Here is an 18,455-nt window from a genome sequence, read left to right as displayed (position 1 = left end):
ACTCTTTTCAGAATTGGTGCTCAGTTTTCCACTGAAAATAATTGAGGTCACAAAAGCAAATCTTTGTTGCACTCAGATTGAATTCAATTTGTGAATGCTTATGTTCTGCATGTTTTTCTTCCCTCAGATCTTTATTGGACTTGAAACAAAGTAAAGAGGAGGAGGAAGAGGGCTGGTCCATCACGGATCAGTGAAATGAGCCTCTTGGAACAACAGTGATGATTTTGGACGCTGGAAGCTGTAGTGCAGACATTACAGTGTGTGCGGTGCTCCTTCCTCTCCGTTTCTTGCATCCCTCCTGGCATGGGATGCTATCCCCCCACCCACCTGGCCTCCAACTTGCCCTGAGCTCCCTTGGGGCACCATGAACAACTACAGAGACAGAGGGGTGACCTGCACCTCCTCAGACCTGCTGGACGGGGGAGGTGAAGGCGGGCTGCCTCAGCATGCGGCATATCGTCACACCACCAACGGCCACCCGGTCCACACGGACCCGCCCATGCAGCTGCGCGTCTCTGTACCCAAAATGGGGGTCCGCGCTCGGATCGCCGAGTGGCCCCCGCGTCGGGCCCGTTCCAGAGAGTCGCTGCTTGAAAACGGCCAAATGAGCAGCCATCTTAACGGCGAGGACTGCTCCGCGTCGTTGTCATCATCGGCGCTGTCTTCGGATGTCGGGTTGGTACGAGGCGGAGTGGCCCGGTTGCCACGGCGGCGATCCAAAGATGTGGAGTTCCGAGGCGGAGCGTTTGTCGCTGAGCGACGTTCACCTTTGAGTCTTCGCGTCTTCCCCCCGCTGAGACAACGCTCCAACAGTGAGGTGACGCTGAGTGAACAGGATGAGAACGAGGTGAGACTATTATCTTACGCTTCAGCTCTTCATGGTGAGAATAAAATCTTTTTTTTTTTTTTCTTCACTTAATCCGATTACGGATTTAAATTCACCCCCCCCCCCCATCCCTCTGTCCTATAGAAAAAGCAAATGGCAAAGACGTAATATCCAAAACAAGTTTTTCATTTGTTTTCTCCCTTTGGGATTTCCTGAGACGAAACAAGCATTGAAGCAGTTTTTTTTCCTGAGCTTTAAACTTCCACAGATAGATTTTTTAAAAATAAGTTCCCGAAAATACTACCTCTTGATACAGTATGTAGAATCGTTTTAGAATTGATTATCCCATTGATTATTCTATTGATTACCTGTGGAGCGCATCCATTTGCAACAAATGTTCGTGCAGTAAACCCAGAAGTGGCCAAATGTGGTTCTGGACATCGCATGTATGGCTTTAAAATTATGATAGTGTTGAGGCAGAAATTCTTGTGTCGACCAATTTTTGTGGGGTTGTTTTTGTTCCCCCAACCCTAAAATTAACATTTTTAATAACGACAAAATCCGTCCATCCATTATCTGAACCACTCATCCTCAGTCCTCACGAGGGTCGCATGCAAGCTGGAGCCTTTCCCAGCTGTCTTCGGGGCACTAGGCGGGGTACACCCTGAACTGGTTAACAATTTAAAATAACAACATTAACCATCAAACTGCATGGCTTGGCTGGTCCACATGTAAGAGTAAGACCGCATCAATCCAGCTCTCTCACACTCTTTTCTCATTTAGAATGGTATGGATGAGGCAAGGAGACCTCTGCAAAACATGGCTTGGCTTGCAGGCACATACGTTCCTCAGTTCAAAAAGTTCCAACATGCCGACAAATAATTTTTAATGGGACCCATAATCAGTGTGATTGACTCTGAGATTGATTCTGCTCATGTTATCTTTTCTTTAATTATTTAATTATTTAGCAATTAAACTGGGTAGTCCCTGATTTAGAAAATGGTCGCTAGATGGTTGGAAAGTCACTAGTAAGTCACAAGTTTCAACACGAACACTGCTTTTGTAAACTAGATCCTCTAATTTGGCAGCCATTCTGTTTGTGTAAGCAGTACACTACAATGGGGCATGTGCTTTGAGCTATGGAAATTGCTAAATAAAATCTGCAAATAAAGTCACAGTCACCCACTGACCCATATTTCAGAAATTAGGTTTTGGCATAAACAAAAAGAGAATTATCTCATCTTTCCAATGATATACCAACCATTGCCCTTTGCTAGCCATTACATCATTATTAGTCATCGCATTCTTACCACAAATTGAATCAGTAGATATGGCATGCCCCCTTTGAGCTGTGTGCCTACGGCGTCGGCGACGCTAAGATAGGAGGGTCAAAGTCGTCAGTGAATTCCTTTTCTGTGGACAGCAAGTAAAACAAAAGAACAAGGATGCATTATGCCACCCAAACGAACAGCAATAGACCAATCAGAGGCCAGTATCTTGGGAATTCATAAACATGGAGTTCATAATGGAGATTATTTACGGAAAGTCCTGCGAATTATGACTTTTTAATTGCCAGCACTATACTGATAACTCTATGTAGGGGTTTCCCTTTGTGGATATCTACCTATAAAATGGCAAGATAATGAGCTATTGTTTTCCTATATTACTTTTTAAGAAATGCAGTTAATGAACACGATGATTGTCATGAAAATGAAACTTGAACAAGGTAGAGGTCTGGCCTACTGAACCATTGTTGCCTCGTATCTCGGAATCTACCTGTGTGACTTGCGACTTTTTTTTGCATCGGCCTGTCAAATGAACTTAAACTATTGAGTAAAATTGGTGGATAGCTCAATCCCAGTTAGACTCAAGCCATACATCATTGTGACCCAGTTTTGGTTACTGTTATTTTAAGATGAGCTTTCTAGCACAAAAGCTATAGGGTTGGGATATCAAACTTAATTTTTGTTGCGCCCCCCACATTAAAAATGATATACTGACTTGAAACTTAGGTGTCATACTCCAAAATGTCATGTCTTAAACTCGGGCAACACATTTCTGATGTTGGCGATTGGAATCTCTGCTCTGGCCTTCCAGTGTGGAGTTTTTCAGTTTTTAAAAAAAAAATTCGTGTTTCTCAGGCGGCTCATGTGTCTTCCTGCATTCACAAAACATTCATGGTAGGTTAATCAGTCAGCAGATAATGGACCCTGCTCATTCACAGCCTTCATGATGATATACAGTCTAGAAGGATTGCTATGTTAAACTCTTTTAAGTTGATTATTTTACAAGGTGAACTACTCTTTCTCGTTCCACTCCAAGGTGGAGGTCCGTGGCGCAGGAGCGATGGGGACATTGTTCAGAGAATACGGCAGCACCTCCTCCATCGACATCCAGGGGATCCCCGAGCAGAGCTTTTTCGACATGCTCACCCAGTTCCACCAGGAGAGGCCCGACCAACGCAGTTCAGCACCCTCGCGCCTCAAAGAGCTGCTACGTACGACAGACTCCCAAACGACCGGCGCTCCTTCGCCCGCTTCCACGCTGAGCGGGGACGAGCGAAGGAAGGAGGGAGGCGAGCGGGTGAGGAAGAAAAGCGGCGGCACGGAATCTTCGCTGGGGACCTCGTCGTTGTTCAGGAAGCTTCGGAGCGCCAGTCGAGCGGACCAGGATGGTGGCAAAGGAGAGATGGGTGAAGACGGAGGACGGGGTTCAGCTGATGTCCCTTACAAAGCGTGGGTGTGCCCAAAGAGCTTTGTCCACTACGATGCACAGAGTATCCTGTTCGACCTCTACGAGGCTGCAGCTCAGCGTGGCTTCGTGACCCAGAGGAGGAACACGGCTACTGGGGCATCCGCCGCCTCTGTGTCTCTTTCTGCATCCAGGTCCTTACCTCTGAGCAGTAATGAACCCGTATACGCCAGCATTGAGGACTTAACTATGGGCCTAGACCATAGCAAAACCACACCCTCCACGGTCATGGACCCCATGGACGTTCCTCCCGGGTCCCACGGCTCAAGCCCGCTGCTCCTCAGCTGCCCGCACTTCCTCAACGAGACGGGGGGCCACGGGGAACGCAACATAAGCTTCCTCAGCTCATCAGCAGAGCGAGGAGAAGGAGGAGGAGATGGAGTGAGGGGTTGGTTGAGGAGGAGTAACGCCAGCGTCTCTGTGGTGGAGACACCGATTGAACTGCAGGTCACGAGACTGGAGAGACTTAAAGAGTACAGCATAGAGCATGTTGATCTTGGGGCTAGGTACTACAGAGACTATTTCCATGGGAAAGGTAAGTCAAACATTCCAAATCATTTTTAGACATACTTGTGAAATTTGCCGGTGTGGATGTGGTTCTGTTCTGCCAGTGTTTCCCCACTGACAGCTGCACCAGCTCATCGTGTGACAGTTAAGTGACAGTTAATATCCAGCTGGGCCTGAGAACTGCAAAGTGAGCCAAGCTGGCAGCTCTCCCAGATTTTTTTTTTTAAATACATGTACCATCCACTACCAGACTGTTGGCAAACTTAAAGATGATGATACACCACCGCTTTTAACAGCACCATTACTGTGACAAGTTAATATGGAAACTAAATTTGTTGATCAGTGCAAGAAGTACTGGGCATTAAAGAAAAAAGACATCATTTGAAATTTGAATATCTGAGTAACTACCTGTCCTATGCTAGTAAATTAAAAAAAAGAATACTTTGTGTGAAGTATGGGTCTAGCTGAACACAAAGTTGATATGCTCGCAGGAAATTAATAAATTGCTCCACAGTGGTACCTTGAGACCTGAGTGACCTGATTTGAGTGTTTTTATGAGCTGTCATTTAACCACTTTTTGCTTTTAAATTGTGAGCAACAATTATAAGATGCGAGTATTGGAAGGTGGCAATGAACTCAACTCACTTTACAACAAGCAGCAATTGGGCAGATAGTCAACAATTATTCAGATAAGAGGCTTCAGGCTGTTTTTATTCCTCTCCCAGTTGAAGTTTGTCGTTAAACAAAAACTGCATTACCCCTTGCATATTTAAAACAAGCAATACCTTTTTGCCTTGAAGTCTATTTAGCTCACAAACAACGCAAAACGCAATAGACGAGCTAACAAAAAGCTTATGTGTCGCTGTGTTGACCCTTGAGGCAACAGATATTTGAACACAAAAGGTGGTGCAACACATGTAAAAAGGTAATGTTACAAGCATTTATTCTTTTGTCCTCTGAAGAACAACTATTACTGAAGCATTCCCATTTCCTTGTATATCCAATATTATAGAGTGCTATTTTTCTAATTAAAAGCATACTACATTTTAGTTGCTTTTTTGGGGGGTGGCGGGGGGGGGGGTAGCTGGACTGGATTAATGGAATTTCCATTTGTTTCAAGATGCCTCAAGTTTTTGGAGTAGAGAGCGTGGTCACAGAATTAATTAAACTTGTATCTTAAGGCACATCTGTGTCTCAGTGTACCATGTCACAGTAGTTGGGAATTGCTGTCCTAAGCAAATCAAATTTGAGTAAAAAAGCTTCATGTTGAAAAATAAAAAAATGTATTTATCAATATTCCAACAACATATTTGAATGAATATAAATTGGCTGGCAGCCAGTTCAGGGTGTACGCCGCCTACTGCCCGAAGACAGCTGGGATAGGCTCCAGCACGCCCGCGACCCTTGTGAGGAGAAGCGGTATCGATAATGGAGGGATGGATGGATGATAAGGATAAAGCAGTATAGATAATGGATGGACGAATGGATGTTTTATTCACAAAACTTAACATGCCTGCGACACGACACGTTTTCATTTTTGCGTTCCACTTTGATTGTCTAAATCTGCTTTCCAGCTCGGGTATTTTTACAGAATTTCCTGGAAATTGCACACTGCCACATTCTAACACACAAAAATGCATTTTCATTGCTAACGAATGTCATTCTTAACTCTGAAAAAAGACAAAGTGAAACAATTTTAACATTAAAAACACAAATCCAAGTTTAACATCAAATTAGTTTTTTGACTTCAGTTTTTATGCATCTTCTTTTGTAGAACACAGAGTAGGACCGAGTCCAGAGATACTATATGTGTGCTTGTGGACATTTCTCACCGTCACCTCGTATGACGGTGTTCATGAAACGTCCCCACGGCAAACATCATCTGGCAGCATCCTAATTAGTGGCAGATGCTGTTGGGAGCGCATGTGTGCGAGTCAACGTGCGTGTATATGCGTGCTAAGCAAGATAGCACCCCGAGGCCGCGCAGCCGCATAAAGGTTAGCGTTCCAAAAATATGTTTTTGACTCGGCTATACTGCACTATGCCTGTGCGCCTTGCGTGCGTGTCATGACGACCCATCAAAAATCTGACATTTCACCACAAGACATGGCATGGAAGCTAAGCGGATCTGACTCGTTTTCAATGTGTTCACCATCCCGGTTGTCTGTTAGACAGAGTTGTTGTGGAGGAACACTTGTCAAGTAAGATTCCTACCCAACCGTCTGGAGAAATGCCTTTTCAACTCCCACTCCGCCTGTGGTGTCGGCATTAGTGGGGCTTAGTTTGGGAGCTTCAGAGTAGGGCGTGTACGATGCCCTGGGAAATATGTGGATAACTTGGTGGAACAACCCACAAAATGTTAATTGGTGTCCCGTGGCAGCACGCCTATCTCAAATGATCTGAAAAGACCAAAAAATGTGTATACAAACTAAGTTTTAATATGTAACTTTTTTTTCTCAGGGTGAGAAATGATATTCACTAGCAATGAAAAGGTGTTTTGTGTTTTAGAAGATGTTGGAACACAGTCAAGCAAGCGTCTACAGCATACATTTCCGAGAAAAAGTTCAAGACACCAGCTGGAAAGCAGATTTGGACACAAAAATAGTATCACGCTTTGCATGTTGAAAATTTGTGCAACTTTGTCAAATCTGTTATAAAACCTATATCAGATTGTATTGTTAGAATTTCGATTAGTAAATTTATTTTTCAACATGAAGCCTATTTGATTTTGTTAGTCGTTGACATGGAGTCAGTCAGATATTCATATTTCAAATGATATAATTTTTGGAACACCCAGTACTTTGGTGCAAAGCCATTTAAGTAGTATTTGTTTCACATTTCTTAACATAATTTTGTTTTTCATGTTTTTCAAAAATGTAAGTGGATGGAGGAGAGGTAATTGTGAACTGTGAAGATCGACTTTGATCAACACCAAATGTCCTTATAGTTCTTGTGCTTACTGGGAGTACATTTCAAAATGTTGTTATTGTGTCTTATGATCATTTTAATTCAGTACCAGACATTTTCAGACCCTCTTGTACCCTAACGTTTACATTTTTTTAAAACATGTAAATAAATTCCTGGGATTGAATGGCTGGACTGTGCAAAGACATATAAATGTCTTTGGGATTGAATGAATTACATCTTTGTTCTCCACCAGAACACTCAAACTATTTTGGTACTGATGAAAAGCTGGGTCCTGTGGCCGTGAGCATCCGTAGGGAGAAACTAGATGACACCAAAGACCTAAAGGACCAGTATCAGTACCGCCTGATCGTGAGAACCAGTGAGGTACGTGCAATCTCTATTTTCTATATTGCGTTCCAATAATGGCGAGAAAATATGAGATTTTACTTAGGTGGAAATGCGCCTAGACTATCTTCCATAGACTATCATGAACGCAGCAGACAAATCATGGTTACAGTAAATACACTCAACCTTTGCGATTCAAACAGAGGATCACAACACAACGGGTGTAAACATTGACGTCACACACGATCGGCACGAGACATGAGTCACAGTAGGACATTTCAAACAGAAAAAAGATTCCCATCAATGCATTAAACATTTACAACAAATATTCTAAACTATGTGGGCTTTCTGGCCCCTATAAAGGCTGACGTATATCAAGAGAAGTGAACCCCAACATTTCTTTACAAGAATGTTCTATGCAGGCCCACAAGTCGACTCATAGCATTGTGATTATTAATATAGTATTGCGTTTGTGGAATAGAATATGAGTTAAGCAGTAAAATCCACCCATTTTTGTTCATCTCAGGGGATGGCCATTTTGACACTTGCTGTCGACTGAAAAAATGACATCAGAGTTGCTCAGGGCTCAGGTAACGACCGGCCACTCATGGCTCAGCTTCAGAAAACAGGTGAGCCGTCATTGGTCGTTACCTCGGTCGACAGAAGTGACAAAATGGCTGCCCCGCGAGAAATGGTTAAAAAAACGGGTGGATTTTGCTGCTAAACTCATATTCCACAAACACGATATTAATCAGAATGCCATGTTTAGACTAGTGAAGGCGCATAGAACATATTGCAAATCATTTTGGGGGGTAGACTTCCCCCACTTTAATGCCCTCTAAAGTTATTGTTAGTGTTGAAAAATGTTAAAGTGGAAGTCAACCCTAACATTGTTTTTCCAAGAGTCTGTTCTATGCAGGCCCACTATTTTGAACAAGGCATTCTGATGAATATTGCGTTTGTGGAATAAGAATTAATCCACCCGTTTTTAGCCATCTGCGGGGCGGCCATTTTGTCACTTCTGAGCCCTGAGCACCTGTGATGTCATTTTCAGTCGCCAGAAGTGACCAGATGGTCGCCCCATGAGATGACAAAAAATAGGTTATATTTTGCTGCTTATCTCATATTCAACAAATGTAATACTAATCAGAATGCCGTGATTCAACTAGTGCAGGGGTGGCCAAGTCCGGTCCTCAAGAGCCACAATCCAGCTCGTTTTAGGTTTATCCCTACGGCAACACACCTGCTTTAAATTATCAGATCAGCAGCAAGATTTGCAAAAGCCTGATAATGAGCCTGGTGATTTGAGTCAGGTGTGTTGCCGTAGGGATAAACCTGAATTAAACAGGCTGGATTGTGGCTCTTGAGGACCGGACTTGGCCACCCCTGAACTAGTGAGTCTGTATAGAACATATTCTTGAAAAAAATGTTTGAGTTGACTTTAGGGCTGCTCGATTATGAAAAAAATATTAATCACGATTATTTTGGTAATAATTGAAATAATAATTGAAATCGGTGCGGGCTGGCTGGCTGGCTGGCTGCTAGCTAGCTTGGAGAGGGCGACGCGGCGGAGTAACTCGTGTGCGCATGCCTCAAAACAATTCAAAATTAGTATTAATAATCGTTTTTTACGATTATGCCAATTTTGTAATCGTGGAGTGTAGTAATCAAAATCATAATTGAATTTCGATTAATTGCACAGCCCTAGTTGACTTCCCCTTTCAAATGTTATTTCTTAAATTTTTTCCTCAAATTTTTAAAAATGTTTAAAATGTATATTTAATTTTACTAAAAGTATTCTAATTGTGTTTATAGAAATTGTTTGAATCAATACAAATAAAAATAATTTGAAGTTGTTAAGCTGTGACCTATTTTTCCACTGCTTTTGACTGTTGTTTAAAGTTTTTGCAATGGTTGTGCTTTACGAATTAGTAGTAATTAAGTAAAAATTGTGATATCGTGACACCACTTTCTGTGCCATGTTTATGAAATAAATGACAATCTAAGTATGGCAGTGACAAAGCCTTCTTATTCCATGCGGCCACGTATTCGAACGTTCATGTGCAAACATTGCGCGCAGTTCGTAACCTCGAAATGTTGTAAATCAGAACCATCGTGAACCCGCCGTGACCCCTGTCTCCTCATTGGCTCACCATGGCTGCACTTGCTATTGCCGCTTTTTCATTAGCAAAAGCAAGTACGCAGTACGAGCTGAGTTCAGTCATTGTTTCAGTGGTGTCGAAACCACAGTGTGATGTAAATCAACTGCTGGGCGTTCATTGTTTGAGATGATTTGTTTGATTAAATTGCTGCAACACACTATGAAATGAAACACAAAACATGAATACTAACGTTTCCTTTCTCTGTTACTAAACCTTAGCTTCAACCTTAGCTTCGAAGGCTGCAATATTATAACCCCACAACGTCCACTTTGCCAAAACGGTCGATCGACTGCTGCTATAGGTGTCAGGCACCTCTAAAAAATGTCTAAAAAACTATACTTAGAAGTAAATAGAGTAGACCATCATTCTCCTCCAAAGTTTTTGTTTATAGCATGTCTTGTTTGGTCTTGTTTTTGTGTCTTCAAACATTGGAGAACATGCACACTCCACCCACGCAGGAAGGCCAGCGCGCTGCCACCTAGTCAATTGTAATACTAAAGTAAATATTCACCCCACACAAGCAATCCATATCGCAAAAAGTCGGAGAGCACAGGTACTGTACAATGAAAATGATAAAAGACATGTACTGCATGCAAATGAAGCAAATATGAGAAGCGAATCACCCAATCACATATTTTGCAATCCCGATGTTATTTTGCCGTGTTGGTTTTCTAAACCACCTGTCGGACTGTGTTGCAGTCAAACCAACAAACAGCGTGTTGTCCATGTGGCCACCGTTGTGTTGTCTTTAACCGGATTACATGGCTGCCTGGCCTCATCACCTTAGTGCGTTACAACAATGGAGCTGCTTCGCCGTCTAAATACACAGAGCTACAGTGGTTGCTAGGCCTGCTGTTCCCCCACACACACACACACACACACACAAAAGAAAGATAGGTTGCAGACTTTATTCTTTCTGACTCGAGGCGCAGCTGCTCTGAAACATCAATCCGCTTTTAGTCCTCCATTAAATTCCTGGTGCAGCAGCGCTGACGCAGCAAGGTGGGCCGACTTCCTCTTTTCACCCGCCTCCAAACGTTCATACATGCTGCTGCCGCTGAGCTAAGTTCCAGAGCCCCATGTGAGCTGCCCCCCAGTACATTTTTCAAGAATCTGTTTGCTTTTGCATGCGTCGAGGAGCAGCGACTCTGCCTTCAACTGAAATGTATTTCAGTTTTTTTTCCATCGTCTTAATGTGTTGAAGCAGGTCAATTTCCCTCGCGGGGGAGCAGCCCGCTGATGAGTGTAGTATTCATTCACAATACAGCTGGACATTAAAAAGAAACGCGCACACACACAAAACCCTCCGCGGTCATGTTGCAAATGTGTGTGTGAACAGAGGAAAAATGTTGCTTCAGGCCCGCAGGGTTATGAGCAGTTGTCAGGTCATCCATCATCCGATGGACCCACTTCAAGCTCCCAGGCTACTAATCATCCGTTCTTTTAGCTCCTTGGGCCTTGAGCTGCAGCTGCTCGTGCCTTCCATAAAAAACATGCAGCGATCGATATGGCAATCCCCATTTCATAACATCTTATTATACTATTGGCTTCACATGTTCACATTCAAGCTAGGCGTCACTGTATTCCATCAAAGTGAAAGCGAATCGTTGATTGCGCCAAGTATGACATTTTGTATTATGTGAATATTTGCCTACCTGCAGCTACACTCTTTGTAGGGATGGTCATAAAGAACTGATCAAAAAGAATTACGGTGACTTTGTACTTATTTCACAATTTAAAACTAAATTCTAACATCTTTTAATCAAAATACTGCTAGAATTAAGTGTGAATGCAGCACACATTTTGAGCCCTCACATTAACACAACATTTATTGTATTTCATTTATTTTCTTCTCATGTAAGGCAGCACTTCATCACCAAGCCACCAATTTAAACTTGTCAATTAGTGTGCGGATCCATGTATGTGGCACATGCAGTGGACATAGTACAACAAATATCCCTGAGAGCTTTAACCATACACCACAGTTAAAATTTGATTCATGCCTAGATTTCTGAGGCACCAGTCAAAATATGTATTTTTTTTAAAAATCAAACAATTATAATAATAAATAGAAAGACATGGATTCACAAACACATTCGCACCAATGGACAAATTACAGTCTTCTGGGAATCCAACAGAGCTCAGCATTCCACCTATGTGACGGACGGGAGCGTCTGTCTGCCTATGACGGACGCCCATTTTGCCCTTTCGATAAACGAAAGACGGGAACCGTAAAAAAATAGACGGACTAAGCATAGCCGGAAGCCCGTTTTTCTGTCTATGTCATCGTCTATCCTCTATTTTCACGGTTAGGCTTGCATTTCCCGTTAGCCGCTGAAGCTTTTTGATAGGGCGTTAAATTCATGCCACAATTACGTAAGCGTAATGTCAAATACAGCGTACAAAAATTTGTGTCGCATGTATGTAATGTAAAATACTGCATACGGAAAAATGCATGTTTCGTGCGTTCAAAAATGTTTTTCGCATGTACAAAACAGTCCACACATGCACAAAACGTTTTTTACGCTTGCGTCTTCGCTCCGCTGCAGGTACACTACGCTGATTTACGCTTGCAATACAAGCGTGATAATTGTGCCGCAATTTTTAACCAATCAGGAGTCGGACGGTAGGGCTTACTCTGATTGGCTGTGTACTATACAATCACATTTTACAGCAGTAAGTACCACGTCCGGGAAGTCTCAAACACAAACAGTCGCGAGAAGGGTCCGTATTCTTCTGGATTCTAAGACACTTTGCTGTTCTTATTCTTGTAGTAATCTTTCAAAAATATTTTTTTTACAAATGTCTATGTTTAACGCTATTGTCCCTTGAAACACCAGCAGTTGATTTTTTTGTGCGTGCGCGTGTGTGTGTGTGTTTTTTCCTTCTGGTTTCTCCCCACCTCTTAGTTACGATTGGTCGTAGTCAGTCGACGGAAACGCTAACGGAAGCCCGTTTAAAATGATAGGCGGACGGACCAGCTTATGGACGATTACTATTTGATCCGGCCTGACAAAAATGCGGTTAAACGGACGGCGGAAGGGTACCCAGGCTGCAGATGGAAGGCGATAAACGGACCTGTACATTTTTTTTAAATTCCCATCCCTCAAACCTAGTATTAGCGTTTTGTAATGTTATCATCACTTAACAATGTTTCTCTCAGAATAATAGAATTTCTTTTTAAGTATTTGATTATACGCGTTTCTGAAAATGGATGGATGGTTCTTTTTTTTCATTTTGTCTCCTAAGCACTCAAATCTTGTTGGGTAGGAAGTTGTTCGGCCGACCACAAAACAGAAGGATGTAATAATGTTGTTTTCCCTTGTGCCTGGAAGTTTTCCTGCCAAGTGTGATAAGAAAATCTGAAAGAATGTGGTGTCATTTCATGTATGCTTCATTCGCACACAGCTGGTAACGCTGCGAGGGTCCATCTTGGAGGATGGGGTGGCATCAACAGGGAGGCACGGCACCGTGCGCGGCCTGCCCCTCAAGGAGGTCCTGGAACAGGTGGTCCCCGAACTCAGCGTCTCCTGTTTGAGGCTTGCGGTCGGCACGCCTAAAGTCACAGAGCAGCTCCTTAAGCTGGATGAGCAAGGGGTTAGTATCCTCAAAAATAATGTAAATGTGACAGCTGCTGATGTTCCAATATGCAAACAAAAGGAACCATATGGTGTTCTTAGTCCATTTGAGTAAAGCCTGTTTACAGTATAACTTAAGTGCAAAGTATAATATAGAGCTGAACTGGAAAGCTTCATAGGGTGTGGTGTATTTGTGCTTGACTGTACTGTATATCAAATAAGCCTCTGGGCTTTTATTTAACAGAAGATGGATTACAAATGCATTTTTAACAACTGCTCTTTTACTTGTAAACCTTCTAGCATTTCTACAGAGATGTAAATGTGAAAAAAAAACCACACTTCATTTGACACTTTTGTTGGTTTGCTTGCTGCGCGAGCATTAACATCATCATCTGTGTGTGTCTTCCTAGTTAAGTCAGAAGCACAAGGTGGGTGTTCTGCTGTGTCGTGCGGGCCAGAGCACCGAGGAGGAGATGTACAACAACGAGGAGGCGTCGCCGGCCTTCTCTGCTTTCCTGGAGCTGTTGGGCGAGCAGGTGCTCCTCAAAGGTTTCAGCAAATATGCCGCGCAGCTCGACACAAAGAGTGAGTCGAATGAACATTTGTAATATTGCCATAATACAACAACACACATTCATTTTACGTGGTGTTGACACTGCTTCCTTGTTACTGCAGCTGACTCAACAGGCATCCACTCCCTGTACACAACCTACCAGGGCTATGAAGTCATGTTTCACATATCCACCATGCTGCCATACATGCCCAGCAACCCGCAGCAGGTAAGAGTTTGTTGTCCCAGCGTCAAGGTAAAATGACATCTCAGGCAGTCATTTTGCAGCCGCCTAATCCCCTTCAAAGTCCACTAACAAGTCGTCTTTCATCGTTGCTTTTATGATGGTTGACAAGCTCACGCCCCTTCATTCTTTTTAACTTTTGGTCTCGTTTTGTGGTATTTTGTAACAATCCTACTTTTAGTCTGCATGTGGTTTTGGCCTGCGGGTAACAAAATGCTGAGTGTGTGGTTATTTTTTGATCAATAATGTAAATTGTTTGCATGTCAGCCTCACATGGGGTGGATGTGCTTAAGAGTAGACTTACAGTCTATCTGGGCTGAACAGCATTATGGAGAAGTGATTTGTTTCCTTACTTAATAATTTCCAAAAGTACATTATTATGGACTGCTCTTTGATTACTTCCTTTATAGTCACTAAGTTTTTTTGTTTTGTTTTGTTTTTTTAAGCGAATAATTTTAAGTTTGAAATACGTGAACGGAATGGGGGAATTTATTAACTGATTTTGCTATTAACAGAGTAAATAATTACCCACAAATTCCATCCATCCACCCATCCATTATTTATACTTCTTATACTACACAAACAATTTGTATTTATATGTTTGAAGATTTATAAAAGGCTTGAACAAGTGTCCAAGGTAATATTTTGGGAGTGCACTTTGATTTCTTCATATACTCAAACAAGACAAGCTTTTTTGTTTCAACAGCGAGTCCTTCACTTGAATAAATGGCACAATATCTCCATCCAGAGGCTACCACAGTGCAGTAGCATACTCACAGTCCTTATCCAGACCTCTAGGTGGTAGCAAATGACATGTAGAATGATCAACAATGGCTGAAGAGATGCTACAACGATCTATTTGCAACAGTGGAGGAAAAAGAATAGATGAAATTATATATATATATATATATATGTGTGTGTGTGTATATATATATATATTTATATATATATATATATATATATATAATAATGGGACAGAAAAATCAAGGGATTTTTTTGCAGTAAATAAAATGTGCTTAATGTGATTAAGAGTTAACTATGAAAAAATGCGAGTAATTACAATTAAATATTTTAAACGATTGACAGCACTAATATATATATATACATATATATATATATATATATATGTATATATATATATATATATATATATATATGTATGTATATATATATATATATATATATATATATATATATATATATATATATATATATATATATATATATATACATATATTTGTGTGTATCGGGGTGTATGTGTGTATACTATGCATACATACACTCATACGTGTCATAGTGGTAAAAATGGCAAAAACTACATGATTGTTTGAAGGGCACTTTTGTGTATGTGTGTCTGTGGCCAAACAGTAGGCTGCATTACATAATTGCTACTTTAACACTTCCATCACCAGATGAACAGGAGATTGGCAAGCACCACCACCACAGACGCAGCCTGGACACCGTTCCATGTCACAGACGCACACAGCTAGACACAAATAGTCCACACAGAAAGTGGAAAAACAAATTACATAAAGAGCTGTTATGAGGGGATGGTGGGATCCATCTCCAAGTCCCCTTGTCAGACTTGATTCCACCCTCTGAAGTTTGCTGTATAAATTCTCTACATATTTGTGCCATGTTATTCATATTTAATCTCCTGTCTTCTCCTTAGCTTCTAAGAAAGAGGCACATTGGGAACGACATCGTCACCATCATCTTTCAGGAGCCCGGAGCGTTGCCGTTCACGCCTCAGAATATCCGCTCACACTTCCAGCACGTTTTTGTCATCGTCCGTGTGCATAATCCGTGTTCGGATAACACCTGCTACAGGTAAAACTTTTCTATAATAGTACATAGAATGTTTGAGTTTTAAATTGACTCAAAGTCAACAAACATTACAGACAACCAACATCATCACATACCTCCTACATACTTTAAAATGAAATATGATTTAACAGACAAATCCAAAAAAGGCCAGCAGGGACTGAGTAGGGCCATTGTCTGCTCTCAGTAATCAAAAGATCATTGAGACACCTGTCATTGAAAAATTCCCAGAGTGGAAGAGTTGACAAAACCACTAAGATTATTCCATAATAGCACTACCCTGTTATTTTTTTTCCTTTTGGACCAATGTAGTGCATTTGTAGAATCAAAAGCAAGCTTGTGGCACCCAGCAATTACTGTATTTTCCGGACTATAAGTCGCTCCCGAGTACTAGTCGCACCAGTCATAAAATGCATAATAAAGAAGAAAAAAAAACATTAGTCGCACTGGAGTATAAGTCGCATTTTTGGAGGAAGTTGCGCGCTTAGTACACATAATTTCCACCGAGCTACGATGGTAACATTTATCTAACATTCACACATGTAGCATACAAGAAAGTTACGGTAAGATAACTTTAAACTCACCAAAATGGTTTTAGATCGATTAAATAAGTCTTTTATTTATCCCCGACCAGGTAGAATGTTTCCAAGTCTCCAAAAGTATTTATGAATTCGGTCGTAATTATCTCTTCATCTCCTCCATGCTCCACTCCTTACTCCACTCCTGCCTGTTTGTGGTATTCTTGTTCAACCATCGTCCGTAAGTAACATAGACATTTGTGTGTAATGAGCATGCAACATTTATATACGAGCTGAAGTGTGGATGATTGTGGGTTGTTGACTCAACATGCTAAACTCTATCGCTAATGCTAATCGCGATCGCTAATCGTTAGCATAGGCTCATCTTGTTCATGTCTATGAAAATACATGCGTATTTAATGCATAGATTGATAGTATTTTCTGTTTCTTGAACTATCAACTGGAGGTGGCGTGATTAAATCTGCCAATAAGAAGACAAATTAGAAATATTGGGGACAGAGTCAATTACGCTAAAGCGCCTGCAGAGGAAGAAAAAACATCATAAATATAAGCCAGCACTAACAAGCCATGACAGTAATACTGTGTTAATAATTTCACACATAAGTCACTCCCCCGGAAAAAATGAAAAAATACGATACTTGTGTCATAACATCGTAAAGAACAGAGACCCAATATTTAATGAAGTATGATATTCAAATCTTAACCTCTCTTCTCTTTCCTCAGTGTTGCTGTGACAAGAATGAAGGATGTGCCTCCTTTTGGCCCCCCCATCCCCAGCAGCGTCACGTTCCGTGACTCGGACACTTTTCGGAACTTCTTGCTAGCCAAAATCATCAATGCGGAAAACGCGGCACACAAGTCTGAGAAGTTCCACACCATGGCAACGCGGACGAGGCAGGAATACTTGCGTGACCTGGCGGAGAACTACATCAGCAACACCCCCATGGACTCCGCCGGCAAGCTGAACAACCTCATCTCCCTGGCATCCAAAAAACGCGAGCGCTCGAAAGCGCGAGACGCAGCCGAGCTGGGGGCCGCCGGGGCTATCGCCTGGAGGGTCCTGGCCCAGGACTTTAGCGGTGGTGGTGCTGAGCTCCGTTGTGCCCTGGGCTTTTCCGCCGAATACGTCCTCCTGGTGGACTGCTCCACCAAAGAAGTGGTGTTCAACTGCTTCTGTGCCGACGTGATCGGCTGGACTGCTGAGCGCTTGGCTTTGAAGATCTTCTACGGCAGAGGTGACCACATCGCTGTGCGGGTGCCCGAGGGCTGCGCGCAGGACATCAGAGAAATGGTCCAGAGGTTGAAGGTGAGGAATATTTCTCTACACATGGATGAAATTTCAGCCAGTGTTGCTTGACTTAGGGGGAAGCACGTCATGGATAACTAAGTGAAGTATTGGAGAAAAAATATAGTAGACACTGAAAGATGAAAATCCACTGTTGGTTTTGAATATTGATGCTCCACAGTATTAATAATACAGTACGTTTTTCATCCATCATTTATTAATACACAATAAAGAAAAAACACAAAGTCAAACATCCCAAATCAAAAGCTCCTAAGGTAGCACTATTTGGAATTGGACCAAAATGAAAATCATGCAGGGTGGCACGGTGGTCGACTGGTTAGCACGTCCGCCTCACAGTTCAGAGGTCGTGGGTTCGATCCCGGCTCCGGCCTCCTTGTGTGGAGTTTGCATGTTCTCCCCGTGCCTGCGTGGGTTTTCTCCGGGTACTCCGGTTTCCTCCCACATTCCAAAAACATGCATGGTAAGTTGATTGGACTCTCTAAATTGCCCCTAGGTGTGATTGTGAGTGCGGATGTTTGTCACTGTGTGCCCTGCGATTGGCTGGCAACCAATTCAGGGTGTCGCCCGCCTACTGCCCGAAGACAGCTGGGATAGGCTCCAGCACGCCCCGCGACCCTTGTGAGGATAAGCGGTATCGATAATGGATGGATGGATGAAAATCATGCATTTCCATTTTCTGTTTTGAAGTCAGAACAAAATAGAGGTTGACCAGGATGGATTAATTGTGTGTGATGTCCATTATGATCCACCATAATTCTTTTAAAACTCCAAAAGTCAGGTCAAACATTGCATCCATCCATCGGCTTTGTGTGGCGCTTGTCCTCATGAAACGAACATGCATGTTTTTGGAGTGTGGGAGAATGCCAGAGCTGGAGCGTTTCTCAGCTGATTTTGGAGCAAGGGGCGGGGTAGACCC

The 18,455-nt window shown here is 42.3% G+C and overlaps 1 protein-coding gene across 2 annotated transcripts in view; it reads left to right on the top strand.

Annotated features, from left to right (window-relative positions):
* sipa1l3 (signal-induced proliferation-associated 1 like 3) overlaps positions 1 to 18,455 on the top strand; it is a 78,456-nt gene that overhangs the window by 41,974 nt on the left and 18,027 nt on the right. For both annotated transcript variants that reach the window (XM_086035014.1, XM_086035013.1), the window contains exons 2-9: positions 128 to 847; positions 3,149 to 4,112; positions 7,245 to 7,375; positions 12,907 to 13,095; positions 13,487 to 13,661; positions 13,752 to 13,855; positions 15,543 to 15,700; positions 16,957 to 17,539. In XM_086035014.1, the coding sequence (XP_085891140.1) occupies positions 365 to 847; positions 3,149 to 4,112; positions 7,245 to 7,375; positions 12,907 to 13,095; positions 13,487 to 13,661; positions 13,752 to 13,855; positions 15,543 to 15,700; positions 16,957 to 17,539 (2,787 nt within the window). In that variant the 5' untranslated portion in view covers positions 128 to 364. The remainder of the gene's footprint in view (positions 1 to 127; positions 848 to 3,148; positions 4,113 to 7,244; positions 7,376 to 12,906; positions 13,096 to 13,486; positions 13,662 to 13,751; positions 13,856 to 15,542; positions 15,701 to 16,956; positions 17,540 to 18,455) is intronic.

The sequence above is a fragment of the Filicampus tigris genome, chromosome 7 (genome assembly GCF_054856515.1).
Source record: "Filicampus tigris isolate MCC_2025a chromosome 7, RoL_Ftig_1.0, whole genome shotgun sequence".
Taxonomy (NCBI): domain Eukaryota; kingdom Metazoa; phylum Chordata; class Actinopteri; order Syngnathiformes; family Syngnathidae; genus Filicampus; species Filicampus tigris.
Note: the sequence above shows the minus strand (reverse complement) of the source record. Positions and strands in the feature narration are given on the sequence as shown.